General features: G+C 43.8%; 1 protein-coding gene across 4 annotated transcripts in view; it reads left to right on the forward strand.

Annotated features, from left to right (window-relative positions):
* The window catches only part of pacs2 (phosphofurin acidic cluster sorting protein 2), a 338,514-nt gene that overhangs the window by 197,300 nt on the left and 121,485 nt on the right, over window positions 1–19,729 (forward strand). For all 4 annotated transcript variants that reach the window (XM_038784039.1, XM_038784040.1, XM_038784041.1 and 1 more), the window contains exons 3-8: window positions 4,068–4,157; window positions 7,208–7,333; window positions 12,215–12,377; window positions 14,044–14,117; window positions 18,777–18,857; window positions 19,466–19,525. In XM_038784039.1, coding sequence (XP_038639967.1) covers window positions 4,068–4,157; window positions 7,208–7,333; window positions 12,215–12,377; window positions 14,044–14,117; window positions 18,777–18,857; window positions 19,466–19,525 — 594 coding nt within the window. The remainder of the gene's footprint in view (window positions 1–4,067; window positions 4,158–7,207; window positions 7,334–12,214; window positions 12,378–14,043; window positions 14,118–18,776; window positions 18,858–19,465; window positions 19,526–19,729) is intronic.

Below are 19,729 nucleotides of genomic sequence, written 5' to 3' on the forward strand. Positions count from 1 at the left end.
TCAGCCAAATATTCCATGGTCCTTGACTGGCCTCATTGTTCAGACAGTGATATTTCATTACAGTAAACATGGTTGACAGCTCTGACGTTGATAGTGGACATGCAAAGTAAACAAGGCTCCAATGCTACCTTTTGGAGTTGCTGAGAGAAATGAACATAATATTGTAAGACTGCTTGAAGAAGTGTTGCACTCCAGATAAACAATTGACCTCTGCTCTGAAGCTAAGGATACTGTGGAAACCTGTGTGGTTGTATCCTTTAGTGAGTCTGATTTCAGAGGTGGGGCGACTTAATTGTCAGAGGTCTTTCTTATTGCATGTCACTGGAATATATATTCAGTGGTTTAAATTGAACATTCTGTTGATTATATATCTTGCTGTGCTAGATAAATCTGAAGCTCTATATGATGAGCTCTGTGTAAGTACTACGATCTGTTCTTTAAAGAATCTGCTTGACCTAACAAATACAATAATGGTTATTGTACTGGACTAGAATCCCAGAAATATGAATTTGTATTCCATCGTAGCAAGCCATGAAGTTGAATTCAACAAAAACTTCTGCACTGTAATAGAAGAAAGATGTAAACAGCCAACTGATTTGCTCATCACTTTATGGTCAGGGGGTAAGGAATTTTCCCGCCTGGTCCTGGACTTTCTTGGATAAGATGTTAAACTGAAAATCTGTCAGCCCTTTGAAGTAGACATCAGAAGATCCCATGGCACTATTAAGAAGAGCAGAGGAGTTTCGCTTGGTAATGAAAACAAAAAGTACTGGACATACTCAGATTTGGCAACTCTGTAGAGAGAGCAACCAATTCAGATCCTTCAGAATTGAGTTGTTCTTGGTGACTGGCCAATATTCGTAGATCAATCAAAGGCATTAAAAGCAAATTATTAACATTTATTTAATTGCTTTCCATGTGACTGTACAATGTCTAAATTAGCAGCCATGTGTCTTACATTACAGCAGTGGCTACACTTCAAAAGTGTTTAATTGGCAGTAAAGTTCTTTAGTTTTCCCCTGAGGCTGTGAAAAGCACAATGTAAAGTCAAGTCATTTTCTTTCTTTTACTTATGGCTCCAGTCCGCAAAACAGAATCAAACTTTGATGACCCCCGAAATGGCCTAACAAGTTGCTTAGTTGTATAAAAAGAAATAGGGAAGCCTAGCATCATATTCATAGGGAAATTTGATGAGAAATAAATGTGACATTTCCAGAGTTGCCACTTCAAATAAATTAAAATCAACACTTTTCTGGGAATACTGCTGTCTGTGCCCACCAAGATTCCAGCATCTGCTAGCTTAATATTTCACTATTAATGTTAGTTCAACTGAAACTGTTATTTATTGGAATGCAGAGATGAATTGTTACTATTGCTTACTCTGGGAGCAGTATGGTTTACAGCAATGGTCTCTTTCCCCCCCCCCCCTGCCCCCAATGGATTTCTTTGCTTGTAGGTATGTGAATATAAGGTATTTGACAAGTGGAGAGTGGGAGGGGGTAAATTGATTTTGTTTTGTGGACTCTAATGATAACCATGGGTTGTTGATAATGATCCTCTCTGAAAGCAATGTAAAAACACTGGGCTCCACTGCCACCATTGCGTCCCACCATTCCGTCCCACCATTGCGTATGAGTTTCCCCGTTATTTGCACCCTCTGCTGTCGGGGAACCTGCGGCAGGAGGTCACCGTCAGTGGAATCGGAAGATCGACCGACAGGAACGGCTGGAAAATTTCGGCCCATGACAGTCTCAGCAACCAATAGTTTTATCCATTTTTCTAAATAAAGGGTTTTTGTCTTTAAAATTATAAAGATATATTATTATACAAAAACAAGTTACCTTTGCTGAACCATGTCTTCTCACATGATCGTTACAATCTATTTCTATTTCAATCTTCAGTTGTCCACAAGAGTGTTGGAATTCCCTTCATCATCCATTTGTTTTACTCCCAGCTTCTCCAATTTTGTTTTCCATCTTTAAACTACACTATTCCTGACCCCCATCCGTCTCCCATTTTACCTCCACTCACCTCTATTCACTCCTCTAAGGACCTAAATGCAATCCTTGGATCCGTTTCTATTGCATTACCTTTTGCCACCTATACCCTTTTGCAAGGCCCTGCCTAAGCCTTTGATCCTTCCCAAATGTATTTTCATCACACCTGGTTTGACCTACATTGTGGTGTCGAGCTATTTTCCGCATTTTTCAAATGATCTTTTCTTTACCACAACCACCACATTCTTTCTCATTGCAGAACTGCTCCTTCACCCATAAAAGCAAATAAAACAGTAGCAATGCACATTTGGTGCATCAAGTGACCTGTCTATCTGTTGTAACAGACAGGTTCCCTAGGGAGGAAGCAGTTAGTATTGATTCTTTTCAATGCCAGTTACAAAGAGTTATTCCACAAAGTAAGCGTCCAGATCTCGCAATCTGAATAACGGCGAATACAGACCTTGCTGTATGCCTGAATGGGCTCTGAGAGATCCCACGCTGGTGGTCCCACGATGACCTGTCAATGTGAAAACATGATCTAATTGCTTCGCACATATCAGGGGTAAACCTATCATTACAGCTGATCTAGAATTGGGCCCAATGCTCTTCACAAATGTGCCATTGAAGTTCAGGAAACAAATATGATGACAGATTTAGGCAGAAATCCAGATGAAGAGACCATTCAGTATTTTCCATTCCAGCTCCTGGTGGATATTGGGAAATTCCACATTGCTAGTGTATGATTTCCTAGCATTAAAGTCAGTGATTTAAAAAAAAAATCAAGTGATTCAGTTGCAGTCATTTTTTAAATGTATGTGCCTGGCTTGACCCAGGAGTTCTGAAGCAGCAATTCCCCTTCAAGAAATACCATATGATGCATAGTCGCAGAGGCTTTGGAGGAATAGCTTCAGTAGAAAGAAACTTATCCAAAATATAGACCAATAGGAAAGGTATGGTGCAGCCTATTGAGACCAAGCTGTTTATAGTTTGCCAATAATCCACAACTACTGAGGATTAGTTAATGAGCATTCACACTGCTATTTAAAAATGTTGCATAAAAATATAAGCTGCTGTGCCAAAGGTTGCTAATTCTCTTGATTCTATTCTTGACTTTCTATCTGTAATGTATGTGAAAATATTGTGCAGAAGAAGTGCAGTCTTAACTAGTTAAGGTTAACCGTGTGCCTATACTATATATACATTAGTGTTATAACCAGTAAGATATGTAGTACAAATTTGTTATACAAAGTAACATGTAATCATTGATATGTAACTTACAGTGCATAAATATAGTGTCATGACAAACTGTATTTGGCAAATACAGGGGTTTTGTGTAAAGTGAGACAATGCACTATCATAAATAGGAATGTCTTGCTAAGCGGCATAGTGTGTTATAGTATACGGGATATACCTAGTCACATATGATGTATAATTACACACAGGAGCTTTTACACTATCACACCTGTTACTCTGTCACTACAGGCAGAAAGATTGTACCTACAACTGGAAACTCAGAATATGTTCAAGGTTATAAAGCTTCTAACTACCTTGAGGTTCATTATTAATGTTTAACATCATTCAAACCACCTATGCATCTGTGGCGCCTCTCACTCTAGGTCCCACCTCCAGTTGGCTCCACTCGTTCCCGATATCCACTTCTCTCACTATGCTTCTATCGTAGATTACTCATCCCAGAATCTTTCCTTGAAGATTGGAAGATGAAGTGATGGCGAGATTTGCCCAGGTTGCACTCCTGCATCTTCTGTCAATAATGGATTTGTCTATCTTACTGCCAATCCCATTGTTTAGACCAACCATGCCACACACTCAGGATTTGCTGTTGCAGTACACAATTTTGAATTTGAAAAATGCAGTTTGGCAACTCAAAGTTTGCAATGGCAAAACGAATTTGAGTTGAGAAAGTATAGTTAGAGATGGGGGAGAAATAAACATGAAGTGGGAGCTTCATTTCAAAGCAAATAATAATCGTCAAAGAATTACCAATATTGTGCATCTTTTGAACATGTATGCTTCTATTACTAATTTTAATATCTGATATCTTGAACACAGGGCTCGAAAAGAATCTTACGATCACATGAGATTATACTGCCACCTAGTGGTCTAGTGGAAACTGATCTAGCACTAACTTTTTCACTTCAGGTACCTGATTCAATTCCTTTTGACATTTTTCATGGTAGAGTGATTTGATTGGAATATTTCTGAAATATTTTAACTTTCAAATGCTTCTTGCTGATAATATTCGCTTTGCACATAGATTACATGGTAAAGGCAGGAACGTCTTGTATTCACCTTGGCTCATCCACCCAGAGATGCCTTTGCTTGCATGGCAAAATCTGTTACATGTTGTGTAATGAGTTAGAGTCAGCACAGTGGTTAGCACTGCTGCCTCACAGTGCCAAGGACCTGGGTTCGATCCCGGCCCCAGGTCACTGTCCATGTGGAGTTTGCACATTCTCCCCGTGTCTGCGTGGGTCTCACCCCCACAATCCAAAGATGTGCAGGGTAGGTGGATTGGCCACGCTAAATTGCCCCTTAATTGGAAAAAAATAATTGGGTACTATAAATTTTTTTTTTAAAGTAACGAATTAGGGGAAAAGAGTGAAAATATACTTCAATGTTTGTGTGACATGTCTTAAATTTATGGGAGCAATAGTTTCTCCAAAGTAATACAACATTAGCTAATATCATGTCATATATAAGAGAATAATGGTCAAGCTTTATAAGTCACTCAAGCCTCAGCTAGAGTATTGCTTCCAGTTCTGTGTCCTGCACTTCAGAAAGAATGTTAAGGACCTGGAGACGATGCAAAGGAGAATTATGAAAATGGGGTGGGGATCTTTACTTATGACTTATGTGGAGAGACTAGAGAAACTGAGATTATTTCCTTATAGCAGAGAATGTTAAGAGCAGATTTAAGAGAGATGGGCAGCACGGTAGCATAAGTGGATAGCACTGTGGCTTCACAGCGCCATGTTCCCAGGTTCGATTCCCTCCTGGGTCAATGTCTTTGCAGAGTCTGCACGTTCTCCCCGTGTCTGCGTGGATTTCCTCCGGGTGCTCCGGTTTCCTCCCACAGTCCAAAGACGTGCAGGTTAGGTGGATTGGCCATGCTAAATTGCCCTTCCAAAATGGTTGGAAGGGGTTATTGGGTTATGGGTATGGGGTGGAAGTGAGGGCTTAAGTGGGTCGATGCAGACTCGATGGGCCGAATGGCCTCCTCCTGCACTGTATGTTCTATGATTTAGTAAGTGTTCAAGGTTAGGAGAGAGGAATAGTTTCCACCTGTGGGAACGTTGGTAACCAGAGGAACTCTGATTAAAGATAAATGTCAAAAAGCTTGGGTGGGGGAGAGATGGCAATTTTTTCACCCAGATTTAGTAGCAATTGTTAAAAGATGCACTGCAGGAACTCACCAGGGTCCTTCGAAAACTACGACCTCGACCATCTAGAAGGACAGGAACAGCTGATACCTGGTAACGCCACCACCTGGAGGTTTTGTTTCATGTCACTCACCATCCCACCGTTCCTTCACTGTCTCTGGGTTTAAATACTGGAACTTTCCCTCTAGCAGCACTGTGGATGTACCTACACCTCGGGGACTACAGCAGTTCTAGAAGGCAGCTCACTACTACCTTCTGGAGGGCAACTATGGATAGGTAATAAATGCTCGCCATGCCAGTGACACCCACATCCTGCAAAACGAATTTTTAAAAAATTTTGAGAAGAGAGCAAGGGAATGAAACAATTGGATGGCTCTTTCAAAGAGCTAGCACAGGCATGATGGACCGAGTGGCTGCCTCCTGTGCTGAGAGACTAACATTGTCAGTGCCTCTTGAGGTCTTTAATTTACATTTGGCATACTTGGTCAGAATCTTGCAGCGTACAGTCCCTAGATTTGTTTTAATACTTTCCAGTGCTAGAAGCTGCTTCACCCAGCACTTTGAGATGAACCAAAGATGCTGTACAGGATTTTACCTTTATTTAAAGCAAGAAATACTTGGCTCTGGTGCAACTGAAAGAAAAATCAGAAGTTGGCCACACAGAAGGTGTGTTGACGAAATTGGGATGACTGAAAACTGTACACTGTAAGAAAATATAGGTTGCGTCGGGCATTTAGAGGGATTGGCATTGGAAGGGTTAAATCACATGGGCAGCAGGTGGAACCACCGCACAGTTTAGATGAATTATTCTTTTGACCAAATTCCAAAGAGATGGGATAACCAGTGGCTGAACCAGAGGATGTTCAGGGGGCAAAGACGACAGTTGGTATTGCAAACTTGCTTGGAAAGATCAATAAAGAGGGGAAAAGGAAGGATCGATTAGGAAGTGAATGAGAAGGGAATCTTGTTGAAGACTGAAAAGAGCACCAGGGGAGAAGATGAACAGAAATAAATCAGAGGGAATGTGGGATGACATTATGTTCTTTGTACCCAGAGAACAAAGGGGTTGTATTTGCAACTGTCCTTTGCAAACAGGAAATGTTGGAAATACTTAAGCGATCAGATCATATCTGTAATGAGAAACAAAGTTGATGTTTCAATTCAATGATCTTTCATAGACGTGGAAAACTATAGAAATGTATTAGATTTTAAGCAAATGAAATGGGAGGAGGGCGGAGAAAGAACAAAAGAGAAGGTGCACAGTTGGATGGAAGGCAGCAGAGAATAAGTCACAAGATTTGGTGTATGGAATCAAAGGGAGTGGTAAGGGGACAAGTTAGGAAAAAAAAGATGCGTCGAGTTGATGTGAATAGCAGACTGATAATTAGCTCCTAACCTGAAGCAAAAATAGGGGGAAAAAATCAAAACCTGCGGAGGAATAGGAAACAAGATGAGGACAAATATTAATACCGGATGACGTGGGGAGCCTGTCGTGAATGAAAAATTTAACGTGGGGGAGGGCAGGTGTAAAGGCCCAATAATGAGATTCCAATTCATGTAAATTGGGTTGGTATTCGCAGAATTGGCGAGGGGCAGGACAATCGAGCGGGCAAATCCCACAGGCATAAAAGCTATTTTGGGTCTCCGGTTTGATTCTCTGCCCCCCCCCCCCCCCCCCCCCCCCCCCCCAATCTCCCATCATGGGGGAAGGTATTCCCGCCCATGGTGTTCGCTCTCTACATGTTCTCCCACATAATTAACTTTAGCAGGAATTGCAGCTCTGAAATTTATGGCTTTTGTTTCCACTAGTACCCTCATTTCCTCAAGAGAGAAGGCAACAAGCTGCAAATCATGCTTCAGAGACGAAAGCGGTACAAGAACAGGACCATCCTGGGATACAAGACTCTGGCAGTCGGGTCCATCAATATGGCAGAGGTGGGAAAATAAAAAATAATCAGACTGTGACAGCTTCTTGTCCAAGATACTGGGATCATTTTGATTTTGTGAGATTGTAGAATTTACGATGCAGAAGGAGGCCTTTTGGCCCATCGAGTCTGCCCCAGCCCTTGGAAAGAGCACCATACTTAAGCCCAGGCTTCCACACTACCCCAGTAACCTGATCTAATCTTTTGGACACAAAAGGACAATTTTAACATGGCCAATCCACCTAACCTACATGATGCGACCATCAATTCACTCAAAGACACGAGTAGAAGTAAACTGTGGCTTTAATCAACTTACAACTGAGCCTGCCTTGCGACTAGCTGAACTGAAGGCAGGCTCGCACGACCGCAGCACTTTATACTTCCAGATGTGGGCGGAGCCCTGTAAATGCTCCTCATCTCCCCCTGTGGGCAGAGACGCGCAACTGCTCACAGATGGAGCCCACAGTGATATACAGTGTGAATTAATATTATACATTCACCACACTACACATCTTTGGACTGTGGGAGGAAACCGGAGCACTCGGAGGAAACCCACAAATCACAGGGAGAAAGTGTAAACTCCACACAGAATCATCCGAGGCCGGAATTGAACCTGGGACTCTGGAGCTGTGAGGCAGCAGTGCTGGTATAAGATATGTGATAGTGAATCAGCAGCCCATTTTAAAAATATTTTTATTCAAGGTTTTTTAACAAAAATGTATCTAATATCAGAAGAACAATACACCAACCCAATAAACAACTAGAACCCTCCAGGCCCCTGACACCAACTAATAAAAGCAAATTTCTGCGGAGGCTGGAATCTGAAACCTAAGAGAAAATGCTGGAAAATCTCAGCAGGTAGGGAGAGAAAAGATTTAAGTCCAGATGACCCTTTGTCAAAGCTAAAAGAGGGGCAGTACTTCTTCAGGGTGGGCATTCCTGGAAGAGCAGTGGCAGTGAGTTAAACTCTGGATAAAAGAAAATTACTGCCGATGCTAGACCTGACACCAACCCCTTGCTAAGGCCTCCCCTTCCCCATTTTCACATACACAGACACACCCCGCTGACCCCTCAATCCTTCTTGAAAAAACATCAATAAACGGTTTCTACCTCCGGGTAAACCTTTCTACCGACTCCCGTAGAGCGAACTTGACCTTCTCCAACCTCAGTAATTCAGCCAGGTCACTCACCCACACTCCTGTCTTCGGTGGCTCCGAGCACCTCCAACCAAACAAATCTGTCTCTGGGCTCCACATCTATCTTCCACCCACTCTAAGAACTTGCTCATCCTCGCCACCGTCATGTGAGCCCTATGCACCACTTTGAACTGGATGAGGCTTAACCTTGCACATGACGACACCCTCCGCAAGGCTTCATCCCATGTCTCGGCCCTAACCCCCCTCCCAGCTCCTCCCATTTGCGCTTAACATCCTCCAGCATGGAGCCCGCCCTCTCCCATCAATTCATTATAAATATCAAATACCCTCCTGTCCTCTATTTTTCATCCTCCAACAAGAGCTTGTCTTGCAATGCCGAGGCAGTGGCCCAGGGACGGATGACACCTCTCTCCTCACAAAATCCTGTTCCTAAAACCATTCCTGTTGGGTAACTCGTGCAATCCTTCAACTCCTCCTCCAGCTCTGCAAATACTCAATCCCCACATGCCGCTACCCCCAGAACCTCATCCAGTCTCGCTGGCATGAACCTATGGTTGTTGAAAATCAGCACCCACAAAGACATACCCTCTAACCCCAAGTGCTGCCTGCACTGACCCCACACCCTTAAAGCCAACACCACCACTGGGCTCATGGCGTATCTGGCTGACGAGAATGGCAAAGGCACCAACAACAAAGCCCTTAAACTTATTCCGCCTCCATTTGCTGCCCAATAAGAAATCAAATTCGGTAACGGCAGCTCACACCCCCCCCCCCCCCCCCGTTCCAAAAAATTCCACCACACTATGAGCCTTCAGAAACCCTGAGATCAACCATTGACCTTCCTGAAAAAAGACTTGAGGACAAAGATAGGGAGGTTCTGAAACAGGAACAGTACCCTAGGCAACACATTTTCACTGTCATCCGCACGTTGCGAAACCCCATGTTCAGTGCACCCCCGCCCAATCCCAGTCAGTCCTTTGATGCCCTAAGTACCAATGCCAACAGCTCTATCGCCAAGACGAAAAGTATTGGGAGAGTGGGCACTCCATCTCATCCCACAGTGAAGTCCAAACTACCCCAAACTCAGTTGGTTCGTGTCCACACACACCATTGGCGCCTTATACAGCAGCCAAACCCAGTCTTCAGTCCCCCACCCAAGCCCCAGCACCTTGAACAGACGCTCCCACTCCACCAGGTCAAACGCCTTCTCTGTATATCGCCGCCACTACCTCAACTTACTGACTATCCTGAGGGCATCATAAACAAGTTAAGTAACCTCCGCACATTCGCTGACAGTTACTCTTCCTTTCCCATCTGAACGTCTCCAATCACCCCGGCACACAGTCTGCAATCTGTGATGTAAGCATCTTCACCAATAACCTGGCATTGACATTCAATAATGATATCGGTCTGTATGACCCACACTGCTCCAGGTCCTTATCCTTTTTTAGATTCAGGGAGATGGAAGCCTGCGATAAAGTAGGGGGGAGTTCCCCCTTTCCCTCGCCTCATTATATGTCCTCACCAGCAGTGGCCCCAGCTCCACCCCAATATTTTTGTAAACTCTGGGAACCCAACCGGCCCCAGGGCCTTCCCTGCCTGCATCGCCCCATGCCACCCATCACCTCCCTCAAACCATTCGGGGCCTCCAGGCCCTAAACCCGCCACTCCTCCACTTTGGGGAAACTCCAACCCATCTAGGAACCACCTCATCCCCTCTTTTCCCCCATCGGGAGCTCCAAATCATAGACCCTCCTATAAAAAGCTTCAAATACCCCATTCACAGCATCCAGGTACATCACCACCATACCCCTCTCATCCCTCACTCTACCAATGCCCATTACCACTGCTTGCTTTCACAACTGATGGGCCAGCATCCAACTGCCTTCTCCCAGTACTCGTAAACTGCCCCTCTAGCCCTCCATAACTGTCCCACTGCCTTCCCTGTAGACAAAAATCCAAACTCCACCTGGAGCCTCTGCCTCTCCTTCAGCAAACCACCCCCACCCACTCTCCGGCACCACTGAATACTTCCTATCCACCCTTAAGATCTCATCAACCATTCCTCCCCCTCAACCCCCTGTGCGCCAAAGTCGAAATAAACTCCACCCTCCCTAACTACAGCCTTGAGTGCCTCCCACAGAATGGCGGCTGTGACCACCCAGGTATCATTCACCTCCATATAGCCCCAAATGGCAGCCCTCGCCCCTCATCCACCAGCAGTCCCACATCTAACCTCCACTGCGGCCATTAGGCCTCCCCCTGAACCACCTGCTAATCCACCAATGCGGCGCGTGGTTAGAGACCATGATTGCCGAATACCCCGAGGCGGCCACCCTCACCAGCAGCCCCTTGCTCTCACGAGAAAGTCGATCCAGGAATACACGTGGGAGATTAAATCTTCTTTGTCCTCAGCTTCCCAGACCTCCACCGACCTGCCGCCACCCCCCCCCCCCCGCTCACCCATGTGTCCCATGAACCCCCTCAACTCCCTAGCTACCTCCCCTGCCGATCAGCCATATCCTTTCTTGAGCCAGTTCCCGGTCCGCGTCACAGATCCCTCCATGCCTTCCCTCGAATGTCCGCCGCCATCTCTCCCTTTCCAATTGCATCACTCCCATGTCAGCAATCCTGATGATCACCCTATTAACTAGCCCAGCCAGCAAGCATGGTGGCCCCCGCCCAAGGCCGTGAACGTCCCCTTTTGTTTTTGCCCCGCCAGCCACCAATAGACAAAGTAGAACAAAAGCCACACTCACTATCGCTGTTCCCCCATCGAACCCCACTCCAAACTGCCCACCTCATACTCGCAACCATAAACACAAAGCTCCTCTCCAAAGTTCAGTGTCCTCCCCCTCCTCCCAGTCCATGTTCCCTCATAAAGTCCATTGCCAAAGGCAGCACGATGGCGCAGTGGTTAACATTGCTGCCTCACGGCACCGAGGTCCCTGGTTCGATCCCGGCTCTGGGTCAAAGTCCTTTTGTAGTTTTCACATTCTCCATGTGTTTGCGTAGGTTTCGCCCCCAACCCAAAAAGATGTGCAGGTTAGGTGGATTGGCCACGCTAAATTGCCCCTTAATTGGAAAAAAGAATTGGGCACTTTAAATTTATTTTTAAAAAATAAAATGCATTGCCTCCCTGGCAAGTCAAAATAAAACTCCTTTTTCTGATGTGTCACCCATAAGAGAGCAGGATACAAACCCCAAACTTCACTCTCCTGATTTTCACAGCAACTTCATTGCAGTGTTATTGTAAGCCTACTTGTGACACTAATAAAGATTATTATTATGAGGGTAGTCTTTATCTGGTTGTACCCGGCTCACCTCTTCGCCAACAGGAGCCACCAAATGTACGACCACTCACTTCATGGACGCCACCGGATGTCCAGCAACCCATTTGACATACCACCCACTTGTTGTTTTTATTAACTAACTTAAATCTTCAATGGAAATAGTAAAACATGAGATGTAAAACAGGCTGCCAATTCGATATCACTCATTTTACATTATTGCACAAAGTTAAAATGGCCATTATATGTTCAGTAACTCAGTAGCGTGGTAATAGTAGTAGGAGGACAAAAGGCATGGAAATGAAGTGAAGAAGAATAGTGGCGTTTCCTTCCTGGAATCCTGGTCACGCTTTATCCCTCAAGCAACATCAGTAAAACAGTGTGCGGGGATACAACTGCACATTTGTAAGGCTACGTATGCTTTTTTTCTCCCTTATAATGCAGGTGATGCAGCATCCAACAGAAGGTGGCCAGGTCCTCGCTCTGCTCAGTAACCTCAAGCAAGCTGCAGTCCAAGTGGCTGAAATCTGGATCTTTGCACTATCCAGCCAGCCAATTGACCACGAGGATAGTTCAATGCAACCTAGTCCAAAGATAAAATCGACAGGTGAGGTTATGTCACAAGTCATATATATAATATATATTTTTATAAAAGATGATTTTTAACAACCTGCATCGCAATGATTAGTACTGATGTCAATTAAGTTGATATTTGGGTAAATTAGCAATGAATGCTGTCTTAAATTAAAAGGTTACACCGAGTTTCGTGTTTTGACATTCATGCACGACAAAGATGAAATGAAAAAATGAAAATCGCTTATTGTCACGAGTAGGCTTCAATGAAGTTACTGTGAAAAGCACCTAGTCGCCACATTCCGGCGCCTCTCCGGGGAGGCTGGTACGGGAATCGAACCGTGCTGCTGGCCTGCTTGGTCTGCTTTAAAAGCCAGCGATTTAGCTGAGTGAGCTAAACCAGCCCCTGTGAGCTAAACCAGCCCCTGTAAATTGCTTATTGTCACGAGTAGGCTTCAATGAAGTTACTGTGAAAAGCCCCTAGTCGCCACATTCCGGCGCCTGTTCAGGGAGGCTGGTACGGGAAGATAATTACGTAAGCTGTGTTACGGGATTCTTGTGGGAATTCTCTTAAATCCCATCATTCTAATTATGCCCAGTGTTACCGCATCAGTGAGCTGCCTCCAACCACCAGTGCCTCTCCCCAATATTGTGCAGCTCAAAATGCTTCCAGATGCATCTCCGATTTCGATCAGCAGTTTCTATGATTGTGTTGCCACTGCGCATTTCCTCACATTTCAGTTTTTCACACCCACCAGTTTCCGCCACTCAAATTGAGTGGCAACTTTGCCATTGCAAGGGATAGAGGTGGTCAAGTTGTTTAGTCTGCCGGTATCGAAAAAATAAAGCTCCGTACAGCACTGATTGGCATAAAGCTTTGCCATGCCTCCTTGACCTTCGCCTCCAACAAGGAGCATGTGTAACCCATGGATTTCTTTGTCACTTAAAATTAGGATTGACCATTCTTTTGCATCCGCTGGATTACTGTTTCCATTTACCTTACCAAACCTCCCAGGAGATTCCTTCTATCCCTGCCATGAGTGCATTTAATTTTCTAATTTCTGTCCTATTTTGCCTCTGAACTTGCCTTGTTCATTTGAGCTTCCTCATGCTATCTGCCTTAAATTCACTCAAACAAATCTGTTGTCCACCCAAATTCCAAGCTGGCCCCATGGTAGCTGCCATTGTAAATAGTCCCTCCCGCCCATCACCCTTTTAAACCTACTATTATAGCCCACGTAAAATAGAGTACACAGCACCTTACTGCCCTTGCAAACTACCATCCAATCTCTAACCACTGTTTCTCCCGAAAGTTCTTTAAATGCTGTGACCTCCCAAGACCATCCTTGTTGTTGCGCAGTATTTGAACCTCTCCAATCCAGTTTCTTATCCAACCACAGTACTGAAATGCTTCCAATCAAAATCACAAATCATCTCCTCATTCTTCTCTACTTCTTTACAGGGTCAATCTAACCTTCCTCCTCCACTGCTGCTCCCCTACTGTCCAGTTCAGTGGAACTGCCCTTGCCTCCCTCACCAGCTAGGCTATTTGTACCATGCACAATTTGAATTTGGTTTAAACCACAGATAATCCACAAAGAGCTTAACTTACTAGGCAGTCCTGTTTCTCACATCATGAGTTCTGTTGTGTATACATGAGCCACAAATTTACAATTTATAGCATCTTTGTTATTTCACAGATAATTACTCGGAAGAAGAATATGAAAGTTTTTCTTCTGAGCAGGAAGCAAGTGATGATGCAGTCCAAGGGCAAGTACGTAACACTGGAAATGTTCACAAATGTTTCTCCTTGGGCCCAAAGGATAGGTATTGATTAGGGGTGCAGCAGGATAGGTGCCTTTGAGGGGCATGACAGAACAGAAACTGGGTATGGGCCCGGCAAGGTTTACTGGTTAAGGGCATGATAGAATTAATGTAGATCAAGGGTAGTGACACAGCTATGGAATAGCAAGTGTGAGAGGTAGCATGCAAGAGCTGGTTTTTCTCATTTAACGACAGGTTACTGGCATGAGGGTAGGAATTGCATTGTAACGAGACAGACTATAAGCCTAACAGAAAGATGGGATCATAGTCAGTCATCTGTCAGAACTCGGTTGTGTGTGTAATATCCAATGTTTCCTTTTCTGCTGTGAGAGAAACATAACGCTCTGCTACTGTTCTTCGTGTCATGCGACACAAGGACTTTTAATATTCATTACACAGATCAGAAATTACTAGACTACACTGTCAGTTCAACACCAGTAATAATTTTGGAATCTATGGTAGGCAGTGTTGGAACTGATATCTTGTTCAGTGTTGTGCCATTTTTATGTCAGGCACTTGTATTCCTGCACTGTGAAGGAATGTTCTCACAATAACATTAATCTTTGACAAGTTCTCAAAGACAAGATGAGGCATCAGTTTCAATCTTTAAAAAAAATTTTTGCTCCATATATAAAGCAAACAACATGCAGTTCTCTTAATTGAGCACTCCTCTGAAAGGTTTCGAGGTTGAAGGGAAAATTGTGTTTGTAATAGACTTTTGAAAGCAGCGGAAGAGGTGATGAGCAGCATCGGAGCTGATAAACTAGAGAGCAGGAGGGTTAAGGAGCTCAACGGGATAGAAAGAAGCTTGAAGAGCAGAGCTCAGAACGCAGAGTAAAATTGTTCCAGAGGAGTGGAGGGAGCATATAGGGACACGTGGCTCAAAAAGATCATAAAGGAATATGGAGGATATCCATCCACTAATTAAATTACCCCAAAATACTTACCGAGTGTAGATATTAGACACAGAATGAGCCAAAGTTTGAGATGGAAGAGAGATGAATCGAAAATGCATCAGAATGACAGAAATTAAGGAGGGAGAAACCACAGGCCCTCTCCACATAGCATCAGTGGGGCCGCGCAAACACCAGATTCAGGTATGGCAAAGTCTGAGCTGAGCATTATTGTGATTGAGCGGAAAAAATTCAGAAAACAAGTAAATTACTTCCTTGGGGAAGTGAATAATTCAATCTCAGAACTGGAACAAACTGTCAGCCATTTGGGAAAGATGGTGACAGAATCTGAGAACAGAATTAGTATGGCTGAGGATAGCACTTATTTACTCCAGAGACAGGCAGTCAAGAGGAGCATCTCAAATCTCTTGAGATGGATCAACCTGCAAAGTTATGGGGTGCCAGAAAACTCAAAAGGCGGAAATATTATCTGGTGGGGCCAAAGCTTCCTCAAAGACCTACTTAAACTCCCAGACGATTTTCCATTACAACTAGAGCGGGCTCACAGATTGCTGCATCAGAAGCCATCGGATGCTAATGCACCCCTGAGATTGTGATGAAATATCTCAGCTTCTGGACAAAACATTGTTCTCACCAAGGCTTTGGGTGCAAAAATCCTCCAATTCCAATGAAAGGGAGTCATGCGAGATCAGGACTGTGCAGTGGAAAAGGCGCAAGTATGTGGATATGAAGAAGCAGCTTAGGGAGAAGACCATAAGATTCCAAACACCTTACCTAGCGATGCTGAGAGTCCATCTTTTTATTTTCCTTTTTTAAAAAATTTAGAGTGCCCGATTAATTTTTTCCAATTAAGGGGCAATTTAGCGTGGCCAATCCACCAAGCCTTTACATCTTCGGGTTGTGGGGATGAAACCCACACAGACACGGGAAGAATGTGCAAACTCCACACGGACAGTGATCCAGAACCGTGATCGAACCTGGGACCTCGGCGCAGTGAGGCAACAGGGCTAATCCACTGCGCCACTGTGCTGCCCCTGAGAGTCCATCTTGAGGAGAGAAGCGGGGAGAATGTGCAAACTCCACACGGACAGTGACCCAGAACCGTGATCGAACCTGGGACCTCGGCGCCGTGAGGCAACAGGGCTAATCCACTGCGCCACTGTGCTGCCCCTGAGAGTCCATCTTGAGGAGAGAAGCCTTTTTATTGGCATGGGAGGCTGCAGAGGGACTGAAACACCTGGTCATCACTGCAAGCTTCGTGAGGGCAAGCTACTGGAAATAAATGACTGTGATTCCCTGCTTAGCCGCCAGATGGTTTGTGGTGTCGAGGATCTGCTCCGAAACATTTTTTTTTTATAAATTCAGATTACCCAATAATTTTTTCCAATTAAGGGGCAATTTAGCGTGGCCAATCCACCTACTCTGCACATTTTTGGGTTGTGGGGGCGAAACCCACGCAGACACGGGGAGAATGTGCAAATTCCACACGGACAATGACCCAGAGCCAGGATCGAACCTGGGACCTCAGCGCCGTGAGGCGGTTGTGCTAACCACTAGGTCACCGTGCTGCCCTCCTGCTCCGAAACATGATGAAGGGGGGCGGTGTTAAAGCAGTGGTGAGATGTGTCTCAGATATCCGTGGGAATGGAAAGAAACTGTTCAAATTGTAGACTCTTTAACTTGTACCTTGCCCACGGACTGGGTAGCTAACTTAAACATAATTGTGGCCATTTTGTTAGCTGTCGCTCAGGTAATCCGGTGTAATGTTATTTAGCTGACGCGACAATATTCTTTGTGGACGTGACTTTGCAAGTGGTGGGGATTTTTAAAATTTTGTGTATACACTTTGTTTTGTTCATTCAGAAATGTTCGTAAAGATTTTAGCCATTCCTTGTACCAGGTGGGAACGGTTGGTCGGGGAGAGCAGAGCAGTCTTAGCTGACCTTAGCCAAGTGGACGCTGTGCTTACTTAGACGGGAGAGTTCACTCAGTTGCCTTATCACCAATGTAGGTGGAGGCCCGAATACCAGAAGGCCTGCTCTTGTGATGTCTTCTGAATAATTACATATTTAATGAGTTGGACAGTGATATGCTAAGCCTTGCTTTTGTGTGTTTAAACAATTTTGGTTTTCGGCCTAGCTCACTTGGGTCAAATGTGCGGTTGAGCTTTTTGTGTGCATAGTTTATACCCCACAGTATTCTCAGGGGAGCAATGTTAAAGATGCTGTACAGATAGCACTTTTATCATCATTTTTTTCTCTGGGCAGATCTTTGGTAAACTAGGTATTCTTTTCCTCGCGTGCATCAGGGTGAAAAAGGAGTGTAGCAATCTTATTTCACAGATCAGTGAATTTCTGTATCCATTCACAACATAAGGACAATGAAGGAAGGTTCATAGAGGAATGGATGGGTCCAAGATATCATTTATAAATGTCTGTGCCTGAGCAAGTATGATCCACAATTTATTAAGAAAACCTTCAACATTATCTTTGATAAAGTTCAGATTGCTCTTACTGGGCAGGGATTTTAAACTGTTTTGTACCCCAAATGGCAGACATGCTCTCAGCATCATCAAACCCCTGCTCCAAAGATGAGCCTACCATTGAGAAGTTATGTTACAGAAGCTGGGCTAGTGGACACATGGCAGCACCAGTACCTGAATAGCAGAGACTTCACATTTTACTCCATTTTCCTGTTTTATTGTTCTTACTGCTGCATTGACTATTTCTTTGCAAATAAGTCAGAGGCCCATAGAAATAATTGACAGTGACATCCTGTGACACAATAACTCTATCAGATCATGGACCTATAGCTGTGTCTTGGGATCGGGGACAAAAATCGACCTCAAAAGAGTTGGCATCAAAATGCATCTTTCTTAAATGTTAAGGTATTTGTTGAATTTGTGAGAAAAGAGTTACAACACAATCCAGACCTCAATGCAGCACTGAATACCTTGACCCTGACCTTATGGGACTGCGCAAAGATATATTTGAGGTTGTATCATCTCATTAGCCTGTGTTAGCACACCAATCATGGAATTTTGTTCCAAAACTTAACTCACAGACACCTCATCACTTTTGACCAAACCAGAGCAGATTTCTTCCACTTTGGTGGACTTCTACAGGATTACTAAGATTCTGATGCCTGTAAGGATAGGGAAAAGTTAACAACTTTCTTCAAAGCATCAACATGATGAGGTTTTCAGAAAATAGCGCTAAGGAATTGGACAAGTCTGTCACTGGTTTGGAAATTGATGAGGCAATAGGTGCACTTAAAAATAATAAAAACCCTGGTCCTAATGGCTACACAAGTCCTTTAACGACATACTTGCATCTTTACTTCAACAGGCCTAACGGTTATTCATGAAGATGGTAAAGCCCCAACAGCATTTGGATCATATCGCCCACATCGTTATTTAATTACGATCTGAAAATTCTAACTGACTCAGAGAGTATATAGGATAATAACTGAGGTCGTACACCCAGACCAAACTGGATTTATGAAGGGGTGTTATTCTTTTTTTTCCTTTAACAGGGTTGCAAAGCTAGAGCTCAGAGTGTGGACAGGGACAAACCCCTAATCCAGCTCCTTGCCTGCTCAAGACACCTGTTTCTTAAGCATATTTCTTAGCAAGCACAACCTAATTTTCTCCTTTCAGAAACATAAGGTAGTTATATTATTTTTACTTCTCTCAGGACATGGACGATGATGACTATGATATGGGCAAGCCAAAAAAACAAAGGAGGACAATCATAAGAACAACCTCAATCACGAGGGTTAGTGAAGTTAATTTCTTCTTGATGGCTTTAGATGCATGACATGGATGGTGCAAACGCATTTTGATTGATACGTTTTTCTGTGTTGGTGCTTCTTGGTCACATGCAAATGTACATTCTTATGTTGAATGTCAAGTCAAAATCCATCCATGCTCCCTATTGAACACTACCAGATCCCAGATCAGTGAGATTTGGGAATATTGGGGTCAACCTTACCCCACATTGCCCTAGAAAATAATATCAATGTAGGTATAGCGTGTTACATACATGGCGGAACGTTCCCTAATGTTGTACCAAAGTGATTTCTAATTTTCATACAAACGATCCTATGGGCATAGAGTGAAATTACTAATCTGTTACTGTTCGATGCCACATAGTGGGCATTTTATGCCAATTGAGGCCATCTTGATACTGAATGAAACACATTGACTTTCTATAGTCAATAGCAAGCAGAGAATTTCAGACTTGAAGCTAACTGTAAAGCTAGTCCTAGAGCCGAAATAACAGGATATTATTAGTTCACTGTCTTTTTAAACTAGGTGATTCCAGTTGATAACATACATAATTAACATACAGAATTAATCGTTTTAACAACTGTTTCCTTCCAGCAACAGAACTTCAAGCAGAAAGTAGTTGCATTGCTGAGGAGGTTCAAGGTTTCGGATGAGGTATGTTGATTGGCTTTTTATATTTTTTAGTGATGTATAATTGCAGTGTTACATACAATACAAAATAATGCTATTTTGAGCCTCAACCAAAAGTACTCTTCCACAGAACAGGTTTGTAAATTATTTGCTGGGTAGACGGTTGAAAGGCAAGACCAGTCTATTCTCATCATAATTTGATGTCTACACACATTCTAGCAGGAGTCA

This window comes from Scyliorhinus canicula, chromosome 2 (assembly GCF_902713615.1).
Source record: "Scyliorhinus canicula chromosome 2, sScyCan1.1, whole genome shotgun sequence".
Classification (NCBI taxonomy): domain Eukaryota; kingdom Metazoa; phylum Chordata; class Chondrichthyes; order Carcharhiniformes; family Scyliorhinidae; genus Scyliorhinus; species Scyliorhinus canicula.